The sequence below is a fragment of the Hydractinia symbiolongicarpus genome, chromosome 9 (assembly GCF_029227915.1).
Source record: "Hydractinia symbiolongicarpus strain clone_291-10 chromosome 9, HSymV2.1, whole genome shotgun sequence".
NCBI lineage: Eukaryota > Metazoa > Cnidaria > Hydrozoa > Anthoathecata > Hydractiniidae > Hydractinia > Hydractinia symbiolongicarpus.
This window is the reverse complement of record NC_079883.1, coordinates 12,994,596-13,013,608: the sequence shown is the minus strand read 5'-3', so window position 1 is coordinate 13,013,608 and position 19,013 is coordinate 12,994,596. Positions and strand designations below refer to the sequence as shown.

The window sequence follows — 19,013 nt, the reverse complement described above, 5'->3', positions numbered from 1 at the left end:
TAATTAATTAGTTCTGCTGAATATAGCTTTAGTCTACGTGCTTGAAAAATTGTACAGAAAGAAATGACGTAACATCAAAGATGGCACATTATAAGACGATCTTCATTATGGTGCACTGCACGAGCTTTAACTTTCGATAGCATATAAACTTTAATAAAGTATTGTTCATTGGATAAAAAAAACAATCTGTTGCACTGTTAGGATTCTTATTGGCTTAAAACTCATTTTAGCCTCGTTCTCAGAAAAAAATATTTTTAGCCTGGATAAGTTTCTGGCGTCCAGCCTAGCTGCGCTGTCTCTATCTATCTCTCTATCTCCTCAGTCGATTTTAAAGATTCCACCTTCGCTGGCGGAAATCAATAAAACGAAGCAAATCGTTATCGTGATGTGATGTAATAATGATGTAATGACAAAAGTTATCGTAGTTTTTGGAAAACTGCAACCTCGTCCTCAGGTTTTTTTTGTCTCGCCGGCGCTGACATGTTCATCCCGCAGTCAGATGTACTTCAACAGGCTCTGGGATCGAGGTTGAGAAAACAGTTCTTGTTTCTTGGTAATATTTTTGTGTTATGAAATTAAAAGGAGACTTAAGCGTGTTAAGGGGTAACTCATTCCATTGAAGAGTAGACAGTAAACTTTCAGTTCCTTTTATTTGTGAATGCTTTATTTTGAAAAAAATAAATAAAACAAAATTAATGCGACACTAATAAATTTTACGATTTTCACCAATCTCAATATCAAAACCTGTTGTCTCGGTATATCTGAAGATGAGCGACCAGAGAAACGAACACAATTTTTTTCTATTTTCTTTTAATTTTTTTTGACTGATTGTTTACGTTTGCATAACATGATATCGGCTAGTTTTAACGAATTGTTGGATATAAATCGCTCAAATGTGTAGAAATGACCTGATCTATGTACTTACGTTATTAGCATTGCGAGACAACCTTGTCATTACAAAGCAGACAAAATATCAGACGAGCCATAAGGAAGAGGTTGGTTGCGAGAGTATTAAGAATACAAACAAGATTTCTCAGTATGGCGTATGTATTTTGTTTTGTGAAGAGACGCAAGTACAGTCTAAACTTGAGCGAATAAGGGGGATGTGATTCAAAATTAGTTAATATTTGAGCGTACGTATTTTTGAATGTAGCCAAATTAGACTTCTCCATAAAGGCCATAAAAAATCTACATATGAATTTGTCGATGGCAATTCACTTGTTGAATGACTTCAACCATTTTGTTGCTGTAACAGTGTTGATCAAAAAACAAACGAGACAAAATGAGAAAAGGTAAGGTAAAATCCAAAGTGATGCAATTTTCAGTTTGTACAGTTGACATCCGAGTTTCAAACAATAATATTATTTGGCCTTTAAAAAATTTATAAAGTACCCTGATTTGATGGCCCAACCATGTTAATTTATCGCTACCAGATTGAATAAAACGACTCGTTGTAACTAATGACAATCTCCATTCCTCCTGCCTTCCATTACATCGGTTCACTTTAGTCTAAGCAAACATTTTCAAGAACTTCGCCATTCACAAAGTTTTATTTGTTATTTTCATGAATCTATTGTATTTGAATACTTCGCGAAAATTCATTTTCGCTAATACACCTACACAGTAACCGACAAACTAGATGATCTATAACTGATCTATCTCTGACATCAAAGGTTTTCTTACTGTCAAAAAACGCAGTGCCTCCTCCTCGCTAATACACCTACACAGTAACCGACAAACTAGATGATCTATAACTGATCTATCTCTGACATCAAAGGTTTTCTTACGGTCAAAAAACGCAGTGCCCCCTCCCACCCTTTTACTAGGGAACTTGTGCTAAGAAATTCCCTCCCGGCAAAATTTCCGACATTAAAATACAGTTTGCAGAGGATTCAGCGAAAAAACTTCGCGACATAATTCAAAAAAAAATTCTTTCAGTGACACTAGTTATGAAAATAACAAACTAGTTTAAAATATACAAATACTCTATAGAACATAATAATAACTAAACTTTAAAAATATAGTTATATATACACAAGTTATAATTACCTCACGGGAAGAATTTATTACGTAAATTATGTTTACGATTTAGCTCTATTGACTAAAATTAGGTTCCGTAGGTTAATTGAAAACAAAACAAAACAATATTTTCAAAAAAAATAAATATTGAAACGCAAAATTATTGCTCCCAAAATTTTGTAGGAGCCAATGCTGAGTCAATCCAAGCAAAACGTTGTGGGATTCAATTCAGCTCGACTCTTACAAAACGATGTGCCGAACCGAGTCGAATCGAGTCGTGCTGAGTAATTTATAAGTTTGGTTCGGCGCATTTTATATAATAGGTCAACAGTGTGCTTGAATTTTTAACCTCGTTCCAAGAGCTTTTTTCGTTTTATTACGTTTGAATACGATTGCCAGTTTCCGAAATATCCAAATACAAAACATTAGTTCCGTATTTTCTTAACTATAGCAACCAATCGCAAATGCTGCATTTTTGCTCACCAAAGATTTTTATTTTAGCCCCTTTAACGTCAAACACAATTTCTGCAAAAATTTCCTTCTTGGAAATATTGCTCGCATATTTTACCTATTTGCACAAGGTATTTTTCGAATATTTTTAGCGACTATTTTTCGAATATTTTTAACGACTATTTTTCGAATATTTTTAACGACTATTTTTCGAATATTTTTAACGACTATTTTTCGAATATTTTTAACGACTATTTTTCGAATATTTTTAACGACTATCTTTGAATAATTTTAACGACCATTTATTGACTAATAACAATAGCATGCATCGGAACAAAATAAAGACATAAAAATAAAAAATACGCATTAATATCAAAATATAAAATCATGTGAATTCTTTCCCAGTAACTGGGCATTTATGTTTATTTTTGCTACAATGTGCGTGGACCAAAGTTCCATTAGGATAACAAGCGCTAATTGGTTCATTAAAAGGTTTCTTGCAGAAATCGCAAATACTACTGTCCGTCATAAGAATTCTGCCATGTTGAAATTTCACTAAATACTTCTTATTGTCAACGTAATCCTGTCTGGATAAGCTAGATTGAATCTTCAAGGTACGAAGTGACGAAAGGTTCGTTCGGACAGAACCAGACAGAAAAGAATGTATTAATTCAACCGACCAATCAATTGGAAGTACATCTAGCACTCGGATGAAATCAAATTCTTTTTGTCTCGTGTTAAGCAACTTTACAACTGGAATAACAAAATGCTCAGCTCGTACATCTTCTTCTTCACTTGATGGTTGTAAATAAACCAACAAAAGCGTATGGAAAACTTTCTGCTTAAACTTATGATCCTTATCACATGATATTACATCGCAGTACCGTTCAGCTGCCTCAAAATCATTTAGTTTATAGACCAATATTTTCAAAGCTTTATCATGCTGGTCCATTTTTCCATATAATATTGCAATTTCTTTGTACAATGGAAGACTACCGATTTTTTGCAGAATCGTAGATACACGGTAGAGGGATGAAGTCTCTAGCAGGGTTTGAAGTTTGCTTCTAGCGGCTTCCACCTCTTCTGAAACCTGTATTTTGGCTTTCATTAGCTTCAGAACATGGTTAACGTAAATAACAGCTAAATGCGTATGAAATTTTTCCTGAGCAAATTTTTTATCGTAAACTAGGTATTCCAAATAAATTTGTAAAGCTATTGGAAATTTTTGAAGGTAGTCACACACTTGATCAATTTTCAAAAGATTGTCATCTCTTTCAGTGAAAACTTTAATGGCAACTTCTTCGTCTGTTTTTAATAGCCAGCTGATGGAAGTCCAAATTAGATCAACATTTGAAATTTTGCATAAGTAATTCACCACAAAGTTAATACCAGGAAACGTGGCATCCATAATTTCGTTATCTACTAACTTATGCCATAGTTCAAGCGATTTAATTGGTTGGTTTAAATAACAATAATATAAAGCTAAACAATGGAATCGTTTAAACTGTGTAAGCCATGACAATGCTTCTTCAACAAAAATTTCATTTTGTGTTGATAGTAATTCACACAACTTCGTATGGTTACATTCTGCATACAGTTTCATCAATGCTGTATCAATTTCTATTTTTGCATCTGGAAATTGGTTCCTGCATTTCTCAAGATATTTCAGGAGAAATTTTTTGGCTTCTGCAAACACGGTTTTACTACCTTTAACAACAACGGTCAAATCTTTAATGTTGTGAAGTAATGGCCGAGATGGTAAGAAATTCTTGTTAGCTGGCATCATTAACGGATATAACACAATAATCTCTCTAGGGTCAACACTACTTTCAATGAATAATTCCGATGCTTTACTGAAATTCCCATCAGCAAAATGGATAAAGCCAGCTTGAGCTTGGACTTGCTTAACAAACTTAGTATCGTACTTAATTGGGTTAGAGCGATTTGCAACAAGTAGCAAATCAAACGCCTCATCTAGCCTTTTATCGATAAGTAGCATTTGAATTTGTTTATCTAAAGGTATGGGTACAAAAGCCATAACTGACTTTTGCATTGCAACTAAAACATGGTCATCCATATTATTTATAGCAATACCACCATTAAAGGACATTGCTTGCTTCTGTCTTTGGTCTAACATACTATGAACAGTTACAGTGCTATTTCCTAAAACCAGAATGTATGGATATGAGTAGGCAACAGAGCGCAGTCCATCTGACCATGTCAACGGTTGGTGCATTGACAGACCTTCTGCAGTAACTATCATCCCCATGGTATCAGTTGGTCCATTTAGCAGAAACTCTTCATGTCCAATTCTCTTAACCATGGGTAAGACATTATGAGCTTCATACATAAATAATTCTTGGACAACTGATGTAACATAATCAATGAGAAAATATTGGTGACCAAGTGTTGTGCATATTGTCTGTGAATCTATTGCTAATACATTTGGAGGATCTGTTAAGTTAATTTCCTTTAACATCATACAACCGTTCGTAGTTAGTGTATAAATTTGAACTGTTTTACGTTTTGTTCCGATGCATATCTGTACCTCATCAGGATTAAACACAGGTGGCTTATTATTTCGAGCCATCACAGTCACTCCCTTAAACATTTCTTTATTAGCTCCAATTCGTATTTCCAAACCGTACATAGATACTGAATAGACATTTCCATCGCATAAAACAAGTAACTGTCCTACTGCAGCACAGGCTAGTAGCTGCTTTATAGGTTTGCGAAGTCCTAAATGTTTGTGCCGCTGAAGTTTGTTCATAAAAGTTGTTTTACCTGTAGGAGAGATGCCTTGCTCAATAGCATAATGAATGAGAAAGCAATCAGTTGTTCCGATGTATAAATTTTCTTGAACCAGTTCTAAGCATTCAATGCTACTTTTGGTTCTATCACCACTTAAATTGACCTTGTCAACCACTGGCACCAAATCAAATGCTTTTAAGCTCATTGTAAATACTATGTTGCCTCAAACTCACAATAGAAACCCATATGGTTATTTCAAGACATACCTAAAAAATAACAGCAAAATTGGTAATATAAACTTCAGCGTTATACCAATCAGCAATAATTATAGGCATAACTCTGTGTCGTCTAACATCCCTATCAATTTTTTTAGTTGCATATACAGAAAAAAAGGTATCTTAACATTGTGTACCTCTAACATGCACAGCGTGATCAATATGCAATAGGTTTTTTATATATTTTTGTCTTAATTGGAACTGAATTCAAATTGATCTCTTGTGTAGGATTACTTTATGGCATACACTGCTTTATAATATATAGTAACTAGTCGATAAAGCCCGTGGAGAAATCCACTTAGGCAGAAGGACAATAAAAAAATAGTATGTTTTAGATTTTTTGCTGACATGGCAGTGCAGAAACAAAAAAAATTTGGCGAAATTTAGTTTATTTGGTGCCCGTCACGTGTAAAGTTTGAAACGCTGATCAATCAAATGTTTTTGACGAACGCCTAAGGAAATATAAGGGTTTTAAAGTTTTGCTGACATCAGCAAAGACCTGTTAGAACACAAAATATTTTTTTGTTTGGAAATTTGTATACCTGTTGCCTTCCTTGCAGAGATCTTGAAACACTGATCAAGGAAATGTATAGGATCATGTATTTTTGACAACCAATATTGAGGTTTAAAGATTTTCTTGATGACGTCATCAACCTGTCCATTCTGAAACAAATTCGGAGCCCCAGGTTTGGGAAACTTACCCAAATTGGTCCCAGGTGGTTACCCATGTTACCCATGCGGTGAAAAATGATGTCACCATCTCGTTTCCAAGTTATTTGGCTTCAAAGTTTTAAGTGCACTGTCATGGCTTTTAATTTAATATAAGATATTGACGTTAATAACACTACTGTTATAGTGTTATTAACGTCAGAAAATTTAACATGTCAGACATACTTTTTCAGCCACATCAAAGGAAAATGAACACATCCACCTTGCCTGTTGCAGACACACACAGAGACACACTCTCCGTATATTATAAGAGATTAAATTATTTGTTTCAAGATTATCATTTTTTTCTCTCATGCTATAGCTACTTTTAGGAAGAACTTTATGCTGTGAATTGAAAAGCAAAAAAGATATATCATTACTCTCAACATATCACGATACATCGAGATTGTCTATTGAGTAAGTAGTAAGTAAGTAGTCATTTATTCGGAATAAGAAATTTACAAGACTTATTCATTTGTAAAGATAACAGCAAAAATGAAATACAATATAAATATAAAAAATAATGATATCCACACATCCATAAAGATTATTCAGGAGACAACACTATAGCATAGCTAGAAAAATGTGAGGCCACCTTTGATTAAAGAACTATGATCCATGACAATTTAGGAATATATGAAATGGGGTATATATCAATTAAATAACCAGGAAAAAAATAAATAAAAATAAATAAATAAAAAACAAAAAAACAAACAATAAACAAAACAAAACAAAAACTGAAAACCATTGGACACACATTTACACACACACAAACAGCACATTGACACACAACACACACACACACACACATGACCCTAGTGTAATGACAAAAGTTTTAAACAACTCGCTTGAAATAAGCAGTTTAAGAAATAAGGAAGTATTGTTGGGTATAAGATTGTAAAAAAAAAATCAGTTAATTTAATCCTTAAAGCATTAGATGATAAATTGAGGAAGGATAAGTTGAAATGTTGGATAAACTTGTTCCACGATCAAATGGATTGAAAGCGAGTTGAATTTAAACTGTAAGATAACGTTTGAACAGAAGCAACACTTATAAGACCATTATTATATCCACAAGTACCGTAGTTAACAGAAAAATCAATACCAAGTTTTAATGACAGAGAATAAGAGTGTGTTTAAAGTAATTTTTTTTAAGAAATAGGACATTATGAAGGTGGACATAATCAGGAAATTTTAAGATTTTAAATCGGGAGAAAAGTGGATTAGCATGAGAATGAGGATGTGAAAAAGTAATAATACGTATTGAAGAGTTAAAATTGTATTAACTAAGAAAAAAGTGGCCTGACCCGAAATCTGGTAACAATATGAAAGATGGGAATGAAAAAGTGCTGACGAAGAGTATTTCTCGTGACATAATGGCGCAGTTTAGATAAAATGGCATTAGCTCTTTTAAGTTTGGAATTAGTAAATTAATATGAGATCTCCAGGGAAAGGTCGGAATCAAGTAAAATATCTAAATATTTAATCATGACACTAGAATTAATACGATTACCATTAATCTTTATTTTAAAATTAAAATTGTGAGTAGATTTACGTCTAGGTTTAAATATAATGTATTCGGTTTTTGATGTGTTTATCGAAATTTTATTGGCATGAAGCCAATAACACAATCGCCTTTTGTAGATGTTTAAGATCTTTATTGACGTGTAACAAGTTGGTATCATCCGCAAAATGATGGACCTCCCTAAATTTAATAGCATGAAATAAGTCTTATATATAATATAAGAAGAGGAGAGGCCCAAGATGGATTGTTTCCACTGGGGGCCACTAGTTGTTAATTACTGGTTGGTAATTAATTTAGTTTCAGTTTGAATATAAGAATTAAAAGAAAAATTTACATCTAGTTTATTAAGTTTTATTACATTGTCCCAATCAATTTAAAAAAAGTCAAGAATAAAATTTTCTTGGTTAAAGTTCTTCCATTCACGATACTGATGACATGATTAAATAGCATGTCTAGGAGATTTATCAGCAAAGAGAAATTGAGGTAAGTGATCAGATATGCCTGCTACTATATTACCAGAAACATCATCGTCATCATCATTCTCGGCTTAACGTCTGTTTTCCATGCTAGCATGGGTTGGACGGGGTATGTTAATGACCCTCTTCCAATCTGATTTAGACTGTGTTAGATCTAAACTCAACTTTCTTTGTATCAAGTCTGTCCTTATAACCTTCTGCCAAGTCTTGGTCTGCCTCTGGGCTTTGTCCCAGGAACTATCAAGTCTATACAATTTCTTACCCAATTATCCTCCTCCATTCTTTCCAAGTGCCTCAGCCAATTCAATCTTCATATCTGGATAATATCTTCAATTCTACGGATACTTAGCCTGCTTCTTAGCTCATCTGAACTCTTTCTGTCTCTCAGACTGGCGTTACACATCCACCTAACCATTCTCATATTATTCCTTTCTAAACCTAAGTAACAGAAGTTCTCAACTATCTCTAACGAGCCACTGCTGTACATCATTGAACCTGGAAATACTTCATTCTCTATAATCTCACCTTTGCAACGCTTGCATACAAACTGAATGTCAGCTCTTAACCTTCCACCAATACTACTGCACTTCTCATGTACCCAATACTTGCAAGTCTGACAAAAAATTGAGTTACTACCAACCCCTTTCCTGCAAACTCCACAAGGCCACTTTCCAACTACAAGGTCACACTTGGCTGCAATGCTACTAATCATGACTTTAGACTTTGCTGTGTTTACCCTTAGCCCTTTCTATTCTAGTCCTTTCTTCCACTTCTCAAACTTTTCAACTAATTCTTCCATCGACTCTGCTATGAGAACCAAATCATCAAATCACAAGAAGAATTAGAGAAGTTACAAAAATATCATCAATTAATGTTTTACTGGTACTAGTTATCCTACTGGGCAGGTTTATATTAGGAAGGAAAGAATGACATGATAATTTTATTACAAAATTAGAAATATTATGATCAAATTCAACATTTAACAAATTAATATTGAAATCTCCTAATAAGACTACATCTTTATTATCCATAGAAAGCTTATATAAGAGAGGACTAAAGTAGTTATCACTGAAGTCAGAGATTTCCATAGACGGATGCCTATAGATACAACCAATTATAAGAGCTTTGCCTTTGGCTGTTGGAATTTCGATAAAACATATTCAAGTTTTCTTGATAGATAAAATATTTTATTCACACCAAGCCTTGAGGATGCTATGGTGGGCTTAATGTGATAGACATTTTGAAGCAAGGTATCACATTGAGCGCATAATTAAAACTAAAATTCTTAGAATGTGAATATCTTGAGAACGCAAGTTCTTTAACATAAGTTTAACATTTTATACCTCAGGTTCCCTTTAAGATACGTTACAGTAAATACTGTTTAAAAGCAAGTTTTAACAATATTTTCACTTAATTTTTTTTTATTGTTGCATAGTTTTTGTTGCTCATACATACATGTGCATAGAAGACATAGTTAACAGAAAATAAAAACATTATGTCATGCTAGAAATCATGTGTGCTCAGGTTGGTTTGGAAATTCCTTAAGCAGGTGCAAAAAGTGACTGTGCTTTTAGAAGAAAACTCTCATTTACAAAATTGCCTTCTATGCTTATAAAGATTTCTGTGACAAGGGGCGTTCAATGCAGGAATGATAATAGTAATACACAAGGTAAACATCATTATAAAAAAATTTCCGACAACATTTTTCTGACATCACTAGCTTTTGATATTTGGTTGGATTTCTGCTGCCATACAAGAGGTTTTCTTCTCTATAGTCAGCAAATTTTATTGTAGATAGATGTCTATATTTTACATGACTAGCATCACAAATATTGAGCGATATATGGTGTCCATTAATTCCAGGAGGGACAATGGCTTAAACTGTGACTTCGAAAGTATTTAATGCTCAGTTTGCGCTCTACCACAACTCCCTGCAACATCCAACCGCCCAGTGCAATCATTTCCCTCATATTGCTGGGGTTTAACCCGGGCTATGGTAACATTCATTTGTCCATATTAAAACACTGCTAATTGGAATGAAACACTGATCTCTCCTGCACAAAGTTTGGGAGGTACAACCACTAAGCTACATAGTCCCAATCAACAGAAATAAAAATTTAACATGGTATACCAATGTTCACAAATGACCATAACCCTGCCTATGTTTTTTGAGCATGTCCTTGAGAGCCCTTGAGAGCTGACATTTAGTTTGTATGTAAGCGTTGCAAAGGTGAGATTATAGACAACAAAGTTTTGCCAGCTTTAATTATGCATAACAGTGGCTTATTAGAGACAATAGTTAATAAATACTGTTAACTTAGGTAATATTTTGGATAGTTAAAGAGGTGTTGGAAAGTGTTACTTGCAGGAAAGGTTCTGTTTGGAAAATGTTAACCAGCAGAATCAGAGGCAAGGGAACGTTGTATAGGAAGTGTTATGTTGTGTGAAGCGGTGTGTCGTAGTAAGACATGGACAGTGAAGCAGGAAGATCTTGACCCTTTAAAAAAGAATGATATGAGAATGGTAAGGTTGAGAGACAAGAAAGAGTACAGATGAGCTAAGAAGCAGGCTAGTATTCTTAAGCATTGGAGATGTTATCCAGATAAGAAGATTAAGTTGGTTGGGACATTTGCAAAGAATGGAGGAGGATAACTGGGTAAAAGTGTAGAGACTTACAGTTTCTTGGGCAAAGCCCAGAGGTAGATCAAGAAAGATTTGGCAGGAGTTATAGCTAGCTAGCTATATAGTTAGCTATATACTCAAGAAATAAACACACAGCTCTCTTTTTTTCAATTTCAGAGATCTCATAGTAAAATTTAAACAGAGTATAGAACCCATTTTAAAACAATTTGCTTTAAAAGGCTTTTTTACGAAATCAGAGACATACAAAATACCAGAACTATTCTTCTCCTTTTTCCTGGCTGTCTGGCTTGGTCTGACTTGTTGTCCATGAGTTGCGGCAAATCTTCTGAGCAAGCACAATAAAGGGGCGGGGTGTAACCCGCCCCTCTGTATGCCCTCCAGGGTCTCAAATATTTCCCGCCCTTGTTTCCCCGAGCAAGGCGAAAAATAAATTCAGGTGCCAATAGAGAGGGTCATCGCAATTGCAGTGCTGATCTCTAGGGACTTTACATATTAGGGACTTCACATATTAACGACCAAAAATCCGAGTTCAAGACACAAAACAAGAAGGACTCGAAGCGACACGGATTGTTTTTGGCTCTCCTGCAGCCTCATACCTGCCCTCAAGAAAAGTGTATGCACCCCCCTCCCCCTGCATGCACTCTCAAGGGCGGATGAACACTAACAGAATCGCGTTGCATGCCGTCTTCTTTTTTAGTAAATTTTTGAGTAAATGCGTGTACGAACGTCTCACAATCAGTTTTCTGGCATCCACATAGTTGCAAAGAACTGGTTAACCAAGATATGTCTTTGAACAGTGTGCAAGCCCCAACTACGTCAACAGGGCATTTTGCCTTTTCGATAAATTTGATAGCGGCGAAAAGGGTTGTTGGACACTCCCTTATAACGGCTCAGAGAAGGGGCACAAGATCCTGGGGATGAGGTTGTACAAGACCTTATCCTGCGAAGAATTTTACTTTATCGATTCTAATGTGTCCAGGATTCTTATAATAAACGAACATTTTATATGGTGTCTTTGCATAAAGCAGTGTTATTCAGTTTTTCCAATAAGTTGAAACGATGGTGGAGGAGCGTGTATGTTTCGCCTGTGTCAAAATGCTGACATTGCAAATAGTGCTGACGGGCAGAAGTACATAACATGGCGGAGGCAGAAGTGGAAAGCAGTGCCGAGCCTCCAACCTACTCCTCACTGCCGCTGTCTTTTCAATATTCTTCTTCTTTAAATAGTATTATATCTGTTTCTGATTCATCAAACATTGAAGTGTTAGATATTCATTCAGGAAAAATAACGGCATGCGTTTCACTTCAGGACAATGGTAAGTTTTCAGAGAATCATTTCTCTAGTGTAGGACACGGCAAATTTCATGGAATTTAAAGCTTACCTCCCACTTCCAAAAAGTTCATCTTATTCTGTTTTATTATGGCCACCCTCAAAAATATAATTGGTTAGCGTCACCCGACCGACTCACTTTGAGCGGTCCTCCGAATTACGATTGTTACGTCCGAAATGTTATTTCGATAGGGGGCGCTGCGCTACTCAGTGCTATATTTTCCTGCTTCGAATTTATACGGCAATTCAAGCGAAAACCATGGAAACAACATTGACTGACAAAAATCAAACTTGAAACAGAGGCTAAAAATACAGCTGGCGTACATTTAAAACGAATAACAAAGTATGGCTGCGAAATATAGTATTTTTGTAATTTTTTGGGAAAAATTTTTATCCGACCGACTCACTTTTGTAATTAGAAATGACTCTAACCAAACATATTTTCGACGGTGGCCTATGTTGAGAATTTGTAATTTAACATTTATTAAGTAAAATTTGAAATAATAAAGCTAATATAAAGCCACATTTCTTTTGTTTACAGCATGCTTCCTTCTCGAAAGCCGCCATTTTTTGATAATTTTTTTTCCGGATTAAACCCAGTTTGACGTCATCTCCTGGATGGCAAAAAAGGCCCCCTGAACATGTTGCCGCAAAACGATAACTCAGAGAAAAAGTAAACTATTGCAACTAAGATTAATTTTGTTAATAATTATAAAATGTGTTTTTGTGCTATGGCTTTTTGTAATAAGAATAATAGAAGTAGCGCTGGAAAGCATTCATTTGCCAGTCTTTAAACAGGCAAGAGAAAACGAGCTGCATGTACTCATTAACAGAGTCCATACCCTTTCAAAGTCGAGTTTAAATCACTAGAATGTTTTAATCAACGTTGGCAAAAAAGGCTTTGACAATTCTAAATCTCTGTCTACTTGTCTTTGCATTAGGCCAATGAAAATTCTGGTATAGGTGCTCTTTCATAAAATTGTTCTACGATAAAAGGGACAGCAAAAACCGCAATGCAGGCATATATCAAAGGCGACGTAACTTTGTTGTAAAATTTGAATGCCACGATCAAAAACGGTCGGTTATATTATGAAGAACGTATTGTGTAGAGAACATTAAAGTCAGCCCCTTTCCTTCATGCTGGCACTCTTATGCTCGGCTGGTGCATTACTCGAGACTCGAACGAAAGACGGAAGACCATTTGGAACCATGCCACAAGTCAGTTTGACCTTCATCGTCACAGAGAATACTGAGAGAAGAGTGCGCACCCATGCAAGTTAAATATAACCAGAACATGGGAGAGGTTAGGTGTCTTTTGGACGAAAGTTCTCATGATTTAATACCTAAGAAAAAACATGTTGAATAAAGTTTAAAAAATTTTTAAAAGAGAAAAAGAGAAATCAAATATGTTTAGTAATAATAATCGAAAAAATTGTATATCGTATTAAAAAGAAGTTCAGAAGTTCTTTCTCCCACACCACACAGCAGGCAATAAGTCAGCCCTGCCCTTGGTTTTGTGAGAAGAGATGTTCTGCGAAGACTCAAACAATTGAGTCTCCTGTACAGTTTTGCTTCATGTTAAGTTGTGCCAGTGACAAGCATTTTCGAAGCATGCCACTTTCGACTTCTGCGATATACAACCTAATGATGCCCTAAACTAATGAATAAATAATTCATTTTTAAACGCGCATGTTTTTCATTCAGATTTCGAACTTTGAGTCATTTATTTCTTTGATTATTAGTATAGTAAGCAATTACTTTATACAAAAGACATTTTAGGTGTGCATTATTGAAGTGACTAAAGTGTTTTTGGTGCGTGATTGAAAACATTGCTCCATTGTTGCAGGAGCGTGCGGAGGTAAGGGGCGCGATCCCCACCTCAAAAGACCAGGACTGCTCAGGCGAGTGATAAATCACGCACCAAAATCTCTAAAAACATTTTTTAGGAGCGTGACATACCACACGCCTGTGTTTTTTTATATGATGCAGCCTGCAAAGTAAATATATATACAACCTAATACAAAACATATACATCGCCTGTGTATAAAATGTCCTAAAAATATTTACATTAAATAAAACTAAAAGCGGTAAAACCACAACTACTGCTGGCTGGCACGAGCGAAAGAGGAAGAGGAGAGCCAAACGATCAAAGTGAAGATTGGAGCCCAGGCCTGTGAAACTAAGATGGCAACCACAGCTACGCGCTATTGTACTAACGCCAGTCCATGTCGTTTAGCAATTAACTAAAGTTAAGTAAACTTAACTACCTAAATATAAAAAACAAATAATATTTTTTAATAAAAGTTCAGTCTTTATTAAACCTCTATCCCCAATAATTTTTTTCCCATCCTAAAATCTCGAATTATATTTTTGAAAAGTTTAAACTAGTGTATGTAATAAAAGTTATTTAAGATTCTGCAGTGGTTTCTGTTAATACTTTTTTATATAAATAAGGCACAAGTTGAGGATCTCTAGAAATTTTAAAAAGAAAACCGCAAGGTAAAATCATTTATCCAAAATTTTTATTTTTGTAATGATATCCATTTTGATTTCTAGATTCTGCTCAAGTACAAGGCTTGTGCAGATTTTTGGATGATGAGGAAAAGCTTGTTGTTGCATGTGGAAATAAAGTTGGTCTAAGATCAACCAATGGAGAGCAAATATTTTTAAACACAATACTTCAAGTAGATGCTGTTCCTCAAGATGGTACCGTAACTGTGGAACTGGACATAGTAAAGGCAAGCTTTTATTTAACTTGCTCTTTATTTTGGGATGTTGTTGAAATTTCTTATATTTATGGGAGCAAACTTTAAGTCCTAATCTAAGTGTAACTTAATATATCGCACTATACTTACTGTAACCTATATTAATCAGCATCAATAATGGGTAGTACCACCCCCACTTATCCCCTCCCCCTCACACAACCAAAATATTCACCAACCCACCTCCGCCCAACCAAAAAAATATTTTTGCATTAATTAACTAACATTAAATATAAAAGAACAATATATATTTCTGTTTTACACAATGTGCTTACAAACTGAAAAAAGTTTTTTTTTTAACTCACAGGTAATAAAAAATATATTAAAACAGTAAGGTAAGAACTTAAATAGAGAAAACTGTAAGCAACAAGTTAAGAATAACAAAAACAGCCACAAGTTTGTAAAAATGAATATGTAGTTTATTTAAACTGAACGATAAAGTAAACACAAAAGACCGCTATCAATAAAAACAAAACAAAGATGTTTCACAAGGTCCCAAGTAACAGTCTATGCAAAAATTAACTTTAAATATGGGTGTGCTAATCAACCAGGACTCTCAAGGGTGATTTTATTACTGCTAGAGATCATCACGTTTTACACAGATAATTGATCAATTTTATTAAACTTCATTAAGTCATATAATTTTATATGTTCATGCACATGTAGTTTTGAGAATACCATATTTTGAAAATTTTAAATGTTGTTTCAAAGTTTAATTTTGATATCCTGGAGGAAAATACTAGAACGATATATTGTGTTGTAATCAGCAAAGTTGCAGGCATCAGTATTTTCCAGAAAGAGGAACATTATCATTTATATAAAAGAAGAAAGGTCCAAATATAGACCCTTGTTGAATCCCTGTAATTATTTCAAGCTTGTGATTAAATGATGAGTTAATTTTCCTCTCTGATACGTATGTTATGAATAAGACGTAACAAATTTTGCTAAAACGGTGCGAATATAAGAACCCTTTCCAAAACCTTTGATAGATTTGATCCTAGGTTTGTTAATAGATCCATAATTAATTTTATGAGTAATTTTTTTGTTATAAATTCCCTGTTTATTTTTACAAGCTTGTGGCGTTTATTTGTTTTTATTAATTGTTGCTGAATGTTTTCTCTATTTAAGTTCTTGCCTTATTATTTTGTTTTATTATTTATATCTGTGATTTAAAAAAACTTACTTTTTTCGGCTCGTAAGAACATTATATAAAACAGAAATATACATTGTTCTTTATCATTTAAGAAGTGTTCCATACTCAATGCTAGTTTATTAGTGCAAAAATAGGCAGTGGGTGGGTTATTATTTTGCCTGGGTTATAATGGGTGGGTAAATATTTGGGCTTGGTGGGGATGAGTAGAAGTGGGTGGGAGTATTGACAACAAAAAAGTGTAAGTAAAAAAGGGTAAAAAAATGTAAGTCGATTTACTCACTAAATAAAGTTAGCACGGTGTAAAGCGTAACAATAATGATAGTTTTCCAAATGGAACCATTATAGGCTGGCTTGTTGCTTAATGGACTGGAACGCTGTTTGAAAACTACTGAGTCTTTTACCTCTGGCTTCAGTAGTACGGCACAAAAAAATCAATTTCAACAGGTCACAATGACTTTAAAGAGTGCCTATGAGAAATCGGTCCTTAAAATGAAAGATGTCTCTGGACGTGGTATTAAAGTATGTAAAATTTGCACTTCTTTGCTGACGATTAATTTTATCAGTTTGTTTGCAGAAATATTTTTAGTGTACAACAATTTTATTTAGTACTTAATTTCCCAAAATGAAGTTTCCACACATTCATTATTATGAAACAGAGATTAAGCCATGTCACTTTCTCCTTGATGTTAGGATTTACCAATGAAAATGTTATTCTTAGCAGCAATAGCAATTCTAATTAACGAGGTTGTGAATATGCATGTTGATGAATGTTTTTGTGAACAACACTAGAAAATGCAAAGATTTGAATGTAAAAGTACAAATTAAATGTTTTTAGTGGCTTACTGTTTGTTTAACGATGGACCATCATCTTTTGACAACTGTTTTTGATACTGCGTTGTTAATGTGTAAACATGAAAAACGGGGACCTGCTCTCCCTGTTATTGGTGATATTCTTCAAAGATTAACTTCAATGCAGAAAACGATGTTTGAGAGTATGTCAAGTGAGAAACGTTTGATGTTTAATGAAGTGGATCGATTACAGACATTCAGTTCTTGGCCTCACATGAACTACAAGTAAGTTCCTGATTACAAATGCAATTAGGTTGTTGTGCCCAAGGTAACTTTTTTGTATCATTTTTGTTTGCTTGATTTATTCCAGTATTTCCTTTTTTTCTCATTTGTCTTGAATGACTAAAAAAAATGTTTTCTATTGAAACTGAGTATGAAATACATGTACTCCAGCAAGAAAATACAAAACTTACGAAACTAACAGAACTTATGACTTCCATAGCGACAAAGTATAAAACCCACTGGAGCAGTATTTTATAAACCTAAGGGTTTTAATTGAATTTGTTGGCTTGTTAATATGTGAACCTTTTAATTTTAGATGGGCATTACCAGGACCTATGGCTGAAGCTGGATTTTACCATCCTGTAAGTTTAATAATAATTCTGGTTTTTTTCATAATATTTCTTTGAATTGCCGCACTGTAAGCTTATTTAAGAAACAATGAAATTTGCAGAATTACTAAGTTCTAAATAGACAATATCTAATAAAACTTTGAATTAATGGAAACTTTTATTTTAAGCTTCTTGTATTGATTAGGAAGAATATTGGGAGTGTAATGTCTCAAGTATGTGACAAAAGTATACAATCTAGTTTTTCTAAAAAATGTCATATAGGAAAGAATTCTCATTTTGAAGAAATGTCCTACTTGCAAACTCAGAAATTTTGATAAATGCGCAAACTTTTCCATTATTTGATTGCTTAAATCTATATAATGTACCACCATTAAGTATTTTGCTTGTTTTCGCCTCTATTTTTTACTGTGAATCATGTTTAATGTTGACTGTGTTGTTATATCTTTTTGCTGTAATCTGAGACCCCCTAAGAAAATTTTGCCAACCTTAAACGTTTTTTTTTACAATAAAAATTAATAATGTCTCATATATCTCAAAAAAATGTCCAAACCTCTCACTTCTAATTCTATAATATATTATGTTTTTCGACGTAAGACGGTTTTTAACATGTCAATAAACTTCATAGCATTCATCATCAAAGTCAGCAGAAGACAGAGCAATGTGTTTTACATGCTGTGTTTGTTTGGTTTCTTGGGAATCTTCTGACCAGCCATGGTAAGCTTCACAATTTTTTTACTTTTATAATTATTTTGACAAAGGTTGTCCTCAAAAATGTCTTCTTTTTTGTCCACTTCTAAACCAGAATAGAGAGATCATTTTTTGTCCATTTTCGTAGAAAATTAAAAAACCTTGTGCATGAAGCCTGAACAGCATTTTTATTGATAATTTTATTTTTGTGATAAAAGATTACTCCATCTGCAGTACATATAAACATAAAAAACAAAATAAAACATAAAGCGCTATGTATATAAAAATACGAATATGAGTAGAAAACCTTTCACTGCAGTTTTATATGCACTGTGGGATGTGGTTTTATATCTTAGATTTATATCCAAATTGAATATTTATACCCAAACTGATTAATTGATTAATTAATCTTTAACAGGTCGGAACATAAACGTCATTCAGCGAACTGTCCTTTTGTGAAGGGAGAGTACACTGAAAACGTTCCCCTCCAAGGTATGTTTCTTTTATTTTTAAGCAATACAATAAAAACAGTATGTGTAAACATATTCGAAACTTTATATTTTTACACGCATGTCATCTGCCTAAGAAATGAAGTCATATTAAAATTAAGCTTTAGCATGGAAAATAAAAAATTGATTTTTAGCTTATTCGTGTATATGTAGTCAAAAATATTAAAACACTTTGCTAAGAATAATTATTTGCCTTTGAACAAAAAATGCTTATTTATATTTTCTATGATTTTTTTTTTTTTAATTGTTCATTTTTGGTATTATTAGTGTTTCATGAGTGATGTTTTTTAAATTTGAATTCCCT

The 19,013-nt window shown here is 33.9% G+C and overlaps 2 protein-coding genes across 3 annotated transcripts in view; one reads left to right on the top strand and one right to left on the bottom strand.

Moving 5' to 3' along the window:
* Window positions 1–1,115: 1,115 nt before the first annotated feature.
* LOC130657154 (transforming growth factor-beta receptor-associated protein 1-like) lies at window positions 1,116–11,543 on the bottom strand. Its single transcript, XM_057460119.1, has 2 exons — window positions 6,038–11,543; window positions 1,116–5,486 (listed from the first exon to the last, which is right to left on the bottom strand). Exon 2 carries the CDS (start codon window positions 5,423–5,425, stop codon window positions 2,855–2,857), a length of 2,571 nt encoding a protein of 856 aa, XP_057316102.1. The 5' UTR covers window positions 5,426–5,486; window positions 6,038–11,543; the 3' UTR covers window positions 1,116–2,854.
* A 394-nt stretch (window positions 11,544–11,937) lies between these two features.
* Window positions 11,938–19,013, top strand: part of LOC130657153 (uncharacterized) — a 42,402-nt gene continuing 35,326 nt past the window's right edge. For both annotated transcript variants that reach the window (XM_057460118.1, XM_057460117.1), the window contains exons 1-7: window positions 11,938–12,163; window positions 14,734–14,915; window positions 16,438–16,611; window positions 16,928–17,166; window positions 17,480–17,525; window positions 18,139–18,227; window positions 18,619–18,692. In XM_057460118.1, coding sequence (XP_057316101.1) covers window positions 11,986–12,163; window positions 14,734–14,915; window positions 16,438–16,611; window positions 16,928–17,166; window positions 17,480–17,525; window positions 18,139–18,227; window positions 18,619–18,692 — 982 coding nt within the window. In that variant the 5' untranslated portion in view covers window positions 11,938–11,985. The remainder of the gene's footprint in view (window positions 12,164–14,733; window positions 14,916–16,437; window positions 16,612–16,927; window positions 17,167–17,479; window positions 17,526–18,138; window positions 18,228–18,618; window positions 18,693–19,013) is intronic.